The sequence below is a fragment of the Tupaia chinensis genome, unplaced genomic scaffold (assembly GCF_000334495.1).
Source record: "Tupaia chinensis unplaced genomic scaffold, TupChi_1.0 Scaffold148049_1, whole genome shotgun sequence".
Classification (NCBI taxonomy): Eukaryota; Metazoa; Chordata; class Mammalia; order Scandentia; family Tupaiidae; genus Tupaia; species Tupaia belangeri.
This window is the reverse complement of record NW_006207899.1, coordinates 868858-879333: the sequence shown is the minus strand read 5'-3', so window position 1 is coordinate 879333 and position 10476 is coordinate 868858. Positions and strand designations below refer to the sequence as shown.

The window sequence follows — 10476 nt, the reverse complement described above, 5'->3', positions numbered from 1 at the left end:
GAAGTTGTAGGTACTTCGACAGTAATACTACTATAAGGAGGAGGAGAGGAATCCGTTTCAAGTGCTGGTGTCGAAGGACCAATCTGCGCAACCTGTGGAGTCGGGTTTGAAGTCGAAGGCTGCTCTATAGCAGCTGATTCTGAATTATCCTCTTCATTATGAAGCTAAGAGAATAAAGGAAAAATAAAAGAGAAATGGTGCTATATATATATATACATATATATATATATAAATTTAAGGTAATTTTTAAAGATCATTTCAGGTAACAATCACTTTTTGGCCAAACACAAAGTAAGACAGCACTTAAGAAAAGGGTTTGTTTTTTAGTTTTCACTATAAGGTGCATCCCTAGTGGGAATGGCTATGCTGCAATCCCTTCTCCTTCATTCTCCTCTTAGGATTTCGGACCTGTATGCACACGTGCCCAGTGGGTCTGAGACTCAAACTGCTTAGCCAATCACATGGAATCTAGCACCTTAACCACCACGCCACCTGGCTGGGCCAGTAAATAAAATTTTTGAAAGACCCATCCAGTCACTAAAATCTGTAAGTTTGGATACAGCAGGTAGCATTTTGGTTAAGGTGCTGGACTCCCACATGGTTGACAGCAGTTCAAGACCTGGACTTGTTTTCTCACTTTTCCTCTCTCTGCTTCTCCCCAGTGAAACAGAAATAATACTAAATAAAATTAAATAAATGTCTTCTTTTCAAAGTTAGAATCTAGATATTTCCTTTACACTAGAGATTAAGGTAAAATTGTTAAGAACTTATCATGAAAAAAGTAGTATGATTCAAAACAGATTCAAATTCATGTACTCTTAGAATAGATTTTAAATGTCTACCATGTATCAATTACTAAATGCTACAAAAAAAAAATTTACTAAGAGCCACAGTACTATCTGTACTACACTTGAATATGGAATAACTAGACATAGAAACCAAATCATGGTAAAAATGTTCAGACATTGCAAAAACGTGAATTCTCTAAGGATGCTTTCTTGAATATAAAAGAAATTATTTATAAAGCAAAATGAGTCAAGATGCAAAATTTTAAAAAGTGTTGTTTATCACACAAATTTGAGAATTCAGTAAATGCTGACAATATGTTAAGAACTTTAATCGTATAATAAGTTATTTTAGCCCACACCACAAACCTATAAGACTTACCATCCTCAATTAAAAGAGCCAATCCTAGAAGTTCAAATGCTGAAGTAATTTGGCAAACCACAACAACAACAAAAAAAGAATAAAGTAAGGAATTAAATCCGAGCAGTGTGGCTGTCATTTCGTTTACAATTAGTAACCTGTGAAATGTTTGTGGGGTGTTTTTTTGTTTTCTATTTCCAACAGGGAAGTGTGCTAGTTGGAGACAGATAGAAACAGAAAGTAAGGAAGTTCGCCCCAAGGGAAATGGCCATGGTGCAATCCATTTTCGTCCATTCTCTCAGAATTTTAGACATTCACACACATGGGCCCAGCATGTTTTTCAAGCCTCCAGGTATAAGACTTGAACTGTGTAGTCAGCCATGTGGGATCCAGCTGCCTTCACCACCACACTAGCTCCTGATTCCAAATGGTAGTTCTTTAAGAGTTGGCAATAACTTCATGCAGGCAAACAAATGATATATGAAACAAAGGGATCAATACTATAATGTAATTCATTTTAAAAGTTCTGAAATTAAATTAAATTATGAGTTTACACACATATGTGTGCATACCCAAAATACCAAAAGGAGTGATATAGTGAAGAAGAGTTTGTACTATGACCATCCCCCATGCAAAATGCTTTTCATTTTCCTTTCTCTGTCTCTCTAGAAAGCACACACTTTCTCTGGCAAATTACAAAAAAAAAAAAAAAAAAGGATGAAACAACATGCAATTCTTGCTCTAACTTTCAGAAGTTGTTTTTTGGGTTTTTTTGGAGAGGTTTTTTGCTATAGGGTGCGTGCGCTCACCAGACAGACAGAGAGAGACAGAGAGACAGAAAGCGAGGAATCACACCCCAGGGGTGATTCTCCTCCATTCTCCTTCTCCTCCATTCTCCTCTCGGGATCCTGGGCACGCACGCACATGCAGCCGGCGTGAGTTTTAAGCCACCGGGTCCAGGACGCGAACTACAGTTGACTATGTGGGACTCCAGCGACATAGCCATTACACTAACTGCTGGTCCCTAACTTTCAGAAGTTTTGATAAATTTATCAACTCAGCACTTCAGTGTCCACATACAAGTTCTGAACACAGCCAAAATCTCATAGAGCTATAAAAGGTTATTTGGAAGGTATCTAGCGTAACGACTATCAAACAAGAGATATTCAATAATAGTCTCCCATTTTTTCCCTTTTATAGTGTATTTTATTTTACAGACATTGAACAGAAATTATGTGGTACTATTAGCCCATTAAGTAGTCATTCGCTTACCTCTAAAAGTTAAAAATATTGGGCTGGCAGGTGGCATGGTGGTTAAGGGCACTGGACTCCCACATGGCCAACTGTGGTTCGAGTCCCAAACCTGGCAGCTTGCTTTCTTGCTTTCCTTCTCTCTGTGTTTCTCTTTGTCTCTGTCTGTCTCCCTCATCAAATTAAAAATAAAGAAATAAATAGGGACCAGCAGTTAGCGTAATGGCTATGTCGCTGGACTCCCACATAGTAAGTAGACCACAGTTCGAGTCCCGGACTCAGCGGTTTAAACTCATGCCAGGCGTGTGTGCGTGTGTGCCCAAGATCCCGAGAGGAGAATGGAGGAGAAGGGATTGTGGTGTGGCCATCCCCTCTGGGGGGGGGGGGGTGATTTCTCGCTTTCTGTTTCTCTGTCTCTCTCTCTCTGGCGAGCGCACGCACCCTATAGCAAAAAGCTCTCACAAAAAATAAATAAATAATAAATAAATAAATAACGCTAAATAAAATAATTCTTTAAAATAAAATTATATGCAAAATGAAACAAGAAGTCAATTTACCACATTTCTGCTTGCAGTAAGTGATCATATAAGCAAAACATTTGTATGAGATAAAAAATGTGGGTTTTTTTTGAGAGGTTTTTGCTATAGGGCGCATGCGCTCGCCACAGAGAGAGAGAGAGAGAGAGAGAAAGCGAGAAAACACCCCCCAGGGGGGATGGCCACACCACAATCCCTTCTCCTCTACTCTCCTCTCAGGATCTTGGGCATGCACACACACGCGCCAGGCCTGAGTTTAAGGCACCAGGTCCAGGAATCAAACCACAGTCGACTACATGGGAATCCAGCTACATAGCCATTACACCAACTGCTGGTCCCAAAAACTGTATTATTAACTTTTAACAAAACTGACATCAGGATACCTAAAATCACTTCTAAAATTACTAAGACAATTCATCACAGCATGAAGGACTATATAATAAAATCAGTTCACAGAACTGAATTTGGAGCTGAAAGGTGGACAAAGTCCACTTCACATGAGCTCTTGCTGCACTTTTTCTAAGACACTAAGACTACTACCCTTTTGACTAGCAACCTTTGCACCTGTATCCCACAGCACCTCCCATGCTACCCAGGATGTCATCTATAATCAATCACACTTTCAAGAGCAAAAATGTTAGATGAGCAAAGCAAGCCCAATAAATATAAAGTACAGGTATTTACTCAGCAATATCAATGAAACAAGCAATAGTGAAGGTGTCGAAAAGAGCAAACTACTTTTCCACATCTCCTGTTAACATTATTAAATAAATTTTTCTTAACAAGTCTTGTAAGACAAAAAAGCCCCTCTCCAGTTTTTCACAGGAATACTCCTTACCACATCAGATACATAAATGTGCTTCCTAGAATGTCCAAATAATTTTTGGAACCTGTCAACATTTACTTGAAAAACTACAATGAAGACTAACTACAGACACTTTAACACATGATCTCTGAAGCAACCCTTTAGAACCCGTCAAACATCCTAATTTATTTCCACCCTCCCTACCAAACATCTACAGCTGTATTTTTTTCCTAAAGAATTATCTATTTTATTTATTCATTTATTTTAATTTGACCAGAGAGAGACACACAGAGAAAGTGGGAAAGTGAGAAAGCAAACCACCAGGCCCGGGACTGGAACCACCATCAGTCATGTGGGAATGCCCAGCGCCTTAACCACCACGCCACCTGCTGGTCCCCTACAGCTGTATTTTTATAAGAGCCTAACTACAGTGAACATGCTATGCATCAACAGTAAAACCCAATAACTCAACAATCTCTACCCACTATGGCATGTAACTTCTAATTCACTTTAAATGTAACACTGTAACTTTGACATCTTTTATAAGCTACAAAGTTGCCTTCATAAGTTAAGTCACTTTGTTTAGAATAAATACATATTAAGGGTTCAAATCTAATTACATGCCTACAAATTAGATAATATCATCTGAAAATAATTTCCCCTAATTGTGCTGTCCAATGATTCTATTATCTTTAATGATTACCTAAACAGAAAAAGAGGGAGGGGGACCTACTTTTCAAAAGCACAAAATCATGAACCAGGTTTTGTCTTGTCCATGTATCAATTTACAAACTATCCTTCCAGTTATTCCTACTTAACTCCAGAACAAAGTGTGGACAATAAAGAACATGAAAACTAAAATTATGTCTTTCATGTAGCAACCACAGTGGTAAAAAGCTGTATAATGAATGAACCATGACTTTTTTTTTTGTCTGAAAGAATAAAAAAAAGAGGACGAGAACTGTCTTGAAAGTTATCTACAGCTAGTCTTTATGGCTGTATATTGTTTTTAATTTTAAGAAAGCTGTAAGCATTATAATTAACGCTAGCTAGAAGACTACTGTTCATTTTATTTTCATTGGCATGTCTCCTACAGTCTTTTATTCTATCTTGGATGATAAAATATTAACAGAACAACTGAAAGCTTTGCTTTTAAGAAGCCAAAGACCTCATTGAATATTTCCTAAAAGTATCAGAATAAGAACAACGATCACACAAGAGATATTTAATAAATTATAGTCTCCCATTTCTCCCCTTTTATAGTATATTTTATAGTATATTTTGGCTGGATGTGCTATCAGATGCTGCTCAGCAAGCAGCACCCTGCACCAGAGCCCAGCGGGCTGGCCAGTGGTATGGCCTTTTTCATTTGTCTTATCATTTCTATCTTTTCTTTTGTGCTAATTTGGGCACAGAATGATTACAGGGAGACAACTATAAGTTTATTAAAGAAAAGAGTAACCAATATAAAGATCTAAGAACAAATTTATCTAAAGACCAGAAATATTTTGTAAACTACCATATTATGATTATACTTAGAACCACAGAGCATAACTGGGATTAAGACTTAGTAGTTACAATTAAGATAATTTTAGCTCAATAATTTTATTACTATTATTGTTAGCGCTACCATTCATACTAGCCTTTTCATGAGGCAACAAATATTGATACTTTTGAGTTTGGATGACAATATGGCAAGGCTGTGGTATGTCCCAGGTCACCAGACACCTGTTTCTCCCAGGACACTTCCACTTTGTACTTGTTCCACTGTCCCACACAATTCAGCGTTTTCCTCATACTTCCTATTCTCAAAAACATTTCAACTGAATAAATGAAATAGTCAATATACATATACTAGAATTTCTGGCTTCAGTAGAATATTAAGAACAGACGAGAGACCACCATTTAACGTAATGGCTATGTCGCTGAACTCCCATGTAGCCAACTGCAGTTTGAGTCCCAAACCCGGTGGCTTAAATTCATGCTGGGTGCGTGTGCCTGCATGCCCAAGATCCCAAGAGGAGAATGGAGGAGAAGGGATTGCGGCATGGCCATCCTCCCTGGTGGGTGATTTCTCGCTTTCTGTCTGTCTCTCTCTGTCTTTCTTGCAAGCATACACGCCCTATAGCAAAAAACCTCTCCAAAAAAAAAAAAGAATAGATGATGAGACACTCTTCCAAACTCTAAGATACTAAAATGCCAATAAATACCTATAGCAGTGGAGTCGGCAGGTGGCATGGTGGTTAAGGTACTGGATTCCCACATGATTGACAACCACATCCTGGACCAGTAGCTTGAAAATCGCACCAGGAACATACACACACAGTGCCCAAAATCCCAAGAGGAGAAGGAAGAACGGAGAGTGGCATGGCCAGTCCCCCAGGGGGCGGGGGGATCAAAAGATGATTTCTCACTTTCCCTCTCTGTCTCTCTCAGACTAGCAAACTCACCCTATGGAAAAAACCTAGAATAAACAATCCTATAGTAGTAGCCTATCATTCTATGTCTCCTTATTAAGACCTAATTGAGAGAAGAAAACGGATTATGGTTACAATAAAATTAAAGGTCAGAGTTTAGCTGTTCATCTAAATTATTCAAGTAGAAAGTAGGCTACCTTACCTGTGCCCCTAGGGATCAGGTTAACAGATGCAAAAAGACCTCCCAGATAGCCCAAGTGTTCTAACAGCTCAGAAAAGAGATAAGTTCACACTAAGGTCCCCACTGAGTTTTTACTAATAGAACATATGCCTGTGCTACATTATGAAATACAAAAACCACACCACACTGGAGGAGTCTGACCCAGCGAGGCCCCAGGATCTGTCTGAGCCCCCAGACCTTTGAGCTCTGCTTCCAGTCGGATCAACATGTTGGCAAGGCCACTGTTGTGCGCCCCACCCCCCACCTTGGAACAAAGCTTGGGTCAATTAGCATGTCAGCAAGGCTGTTTGCTATTCGCTCCAGAAACTGTGGCAGCCTTACTGGGAAGCGACCCCCCCTCTGGCTCCCCAAAATACTACTATAAAATAATTACATAGCTCTCTTATACATCCTGAGTATACCATAAAATCTTCCAGGAAGTCCCCCCGACCACTCCCCTACAAAACTGTATAAGTATCATTCTTTATTAAGATCCATAAGAACTAATATCTATTCTTGAGATTTTCTTTTCTCAGCACCATTCCCAGTAATCACAAGATGGCTGCTGCGCCGCATCAGCTGATAATCATCTCTGCTTACCGGAACCGCTTTCCCGGAAACTGCATTCCATGGAGACCCACCTACAATTGTGGAACTGCACTAGACCCGCCCTTAATCAAACCCTGAATTGCACTAGACTCACCCTTAATCCTTAATCCAACCCTGAGTAGAATCTATGTTCTCTATTGTTAAAAACTTTATGAGCTGTTAATTGAAACACTAGCCCCTCTCCCTTTACTTGCATGTAACACGTTTTCAATAAAAACGCACAAGGATTCCTAGCAGTTGTCACTCCTCAGAGAGCGATCTTTGAGGGGTGTCCGGCAAAGGACGTGCATGAAAAGGCATCGAGGCCTTTGTCTTCTGTTCACCTTCGCCACCTCCGTCGAGATAACCCACCCACACAGAGGCTGGACCCCGGCACCACACCAAAGTTCAGTATACATTCAAAACAAGAAGCAAAAAATTAGGCAGGATTTGTAACTTGTCATTTTTTCATTAGTATTTATTTGCTGCTTATACACATGTTTCCTCATGGTTTATAGTTTTTCTTTGTCACATGTTAGTTCCCAGTAGCAGAAAAAAATATCTACAGATGGCAAAGGTTTAGTGCAAAAAAAAAAAAAAAAGCAAGAAAATTATGTTTATTTGCTAATGGAGTGGGTGCATGAGAAAGACTTCTGTACACTATGAAATGACAAAAAAAAAAAAAAAAGACAGACTTATAATTCAAACTTTTTTCCTAACTGCCAGAAAGACAGTAAGACAGAAAAAAAAAGAATGAAGGGAAGAAATACCCCTGAATGTTGGGAGGTTCCAACTAGGTAAGTTTTAGCTCAATGATTTTATTATCATTATTATTAGAGTTACCCATGGCACTAATCTTTTTGAGGCCGTACTTCTGAGTAGTTTGGATGATTATCTGGCAAGGCTATGGGGTGTCTAGGGTGGCGAAAAACCTATCTCAAGACACTTCCACTTTGTACTTGCTGTTCCACTGTCCCACACAATTTAGCATTTCTCCCACCCTTTTCATTCTCAACATTTTTTCAAGTGGATAAATTAAATGGTCAATACACATATACAGGAAACTACCATATAGTTTGCTCAGCAAATAAAGCCAGATTTTCTACCAACAGAATTTAATTACAGGGACCAGCAGTTAGCATAATGGCTATGTCGCTGGACTCCCACGTAGTTGACCGTGGTTCGAGTCCCGGACCCCGTGGCTTAAACTCACGCCGAGCGCATGTGCGTGCGTGCCCAAGATCCCGAGAGGAGAATGGAGGAGAAGGGATTGCGGCGTGACCATCCCCCCTGGGGAGAGATTTCTCGCTTTCTATCTCTCTGTCTGTCTCTGTCTGTCTGGCGAGTACACGCACCCTATAGCAAAAACCTCTCCAAAAAAAAGAATTTAATTACAGGGCTGCCTCTATAAACAAGTGGTTAAAGGAGCTAGGTCCTACCTGTCTCAGAGGCTACATGTCTCAAAATCATACTGGGAGCTTACGCCTGCAATGCGCAACCCGACAGGATGCAGGAACAGAGAAGGGACTATGGTATGACCGTGCTCCTCATGGGGTGCTTTCTCTCTCCCTCCTCCCCCCTCCTCTGTTATTCTCTAGCAATTAGGAAAAATAAAAATTGAACTACAGCAGTCTTTTTGCCAGATGCACATCTAGCAAATTAACAGAATTATATTACAGTTACTTTCATCTCCAAATAATTTTGCACTAAATTTCTGCTATGTCTGGATAGTTTTTCTGCTATTAGGAACTAGCACATGACAAAGCAAAAATTATAAACAACTAGGAAGCAAATGTAGAAGCAGTAAATGAATATTAACGAAAAAATTACAACTTAGCAAATTGTGCCTAATTTTCTGCTTCTTGTTTTGAATGTATACCGGCATTTGGTATGGTTTTTATATTTCATAAGATAATACAGGCATATTTTCTGCTAGTAAATACACTGCTTGTTAATATGACAGACATGTCAGTATTTCAAGGGGCTCCACAAAGAACACCAGGAGCTCCAGATGCTCCATCGGCTGAATGAGTTTGCACAACTATTTAAAACCTAGTGCCATCCGATATTTTTTTCAAGTCAAAACCAAGTTTTCTTTTCAACAAACAAGGGTCTTGTTTTATTTTAAAATTAATATTGTGTGCTCATACACAAATGAGAAAAGTTGTAGAAAGAATACAGTATAATTAGCTTTGAATTAAAAGGAAAGGGTATTACTTATATAACCCATTAAGGCACTTAAAATTTCTAGAACCATGTACAAGCAGCAGCTACAGAGTGGGAAAAGACTTTGTCCTTCTCTAATATTTAAATTCTTCATCCTAAACATAAATTAACATAGGCTGGCACCCCAGCCTAATGGTTGGGAGAAGCCAATCACTCAGAGATAATCAATGGTTCGAATGTCAGACCTGGAGGCTTAAAAACCATGCCAGGTACCTATGCATGAGTGTGAAAATTCTGAAAAGGGTGGGGAAATGGAGAAAGAATTGTGGAATGACTACATCCCATTGAGGGATGCCTTCTCCCTCTCCCTCTCTGTCTCTATATCTCTTGTGCAAATGTGTGTGTTCTTTAGCAATTCGAAAAAATTTTTAACACAAGTTAACATGAAATCTTTATGTTTTAGTAAATGAACAAAATGCAATAAAATGAAATCTTTAATTTCTGGTTTGGCATATTTTGGTACCAAAAAGGATAAAATACACACTATATTCTATAGTAAAAAGCTTTCTCCAACATAAAAATAATGTAATATCATTACAATAGCACCCTTAAATTTATGTATACACAATTTTTTGCTGAAAATGATACAATCTGGAATTGAAACCAAACAAAAAATATACTTGAAGACTACAAAGAGGAAATCCTGTTTATCTCTTTAATAAACTGAAAGGCAACACAACCTCAATGGTGCAGTGGGAGCACAAGCTCCACAATGCTGGAAGCCACATGGAAGACTGGGATCCAGTTACTGGGTCAACTTGTATGTACCGGGCACACATGCACATGCTCGTGATCCCAGCTGGCTTGCAAAGACTGAAGGACAAGTCAATGTGTGAGAAGCCCTACTGAGGATGCTGCTTTCTCTCTCAATAAACAATGTTAATAAACCATTAAATAAAAACAAGTAAAAGGAGGGATAATTAATGGGACAATGAAGTAATTAAAGACTAAAATACACACACACACACACACACACACACACACATATACCCAACTAGACTGTTTTTCTGAGGCCCAGACCTATGTCTTTACATTCATAAATCCATTTCTTTAAAAGACTTTAAACATAATCAAAGACTAAAAAGGGCTTTGGGTCTGTATATATTCAATTGTTTTTCTCCATCTCTCACTGCCTCTCTAAATCTACATATTGTTCAAATCTCAGCTTAAAGTTCTCAGGAAATCCTTTCTTATCTCTCAATAGTAGATTAAGACTCTGAAACAATCTTAATCTTAACCCTTATTCTTTAGAACACTTATAATAATAGCAATTTTATTTATGTAATC

The 10476-nt window shown here is 38.7% G+C and overlaps 1 protein-coding gene across 3 annotated transcripts in view; it reads right to left on the bottom strand.

The window, feature by feature from the left end:
- NDFIP2 (Nedd4 family interacting protein 2) overlaps positions 1-10476 on the bottom strand; it is a 113209-nt gene that overhangs the window by 33871 nt on the left and 68862 nt on the right. For all 3 annotated transcript variants that reach the window (XM_014584866.1, XM_027768931.1, XM_027768930.1), the window contains exon 3: positions 4-164. In XM_014584866.1, coding sequence (XP_014440352.1) covers positions 4-164 — 161 coding nt within the window. The remainder of the gene's footprint in view (positions 1-3; positions 165-10476) is intronic.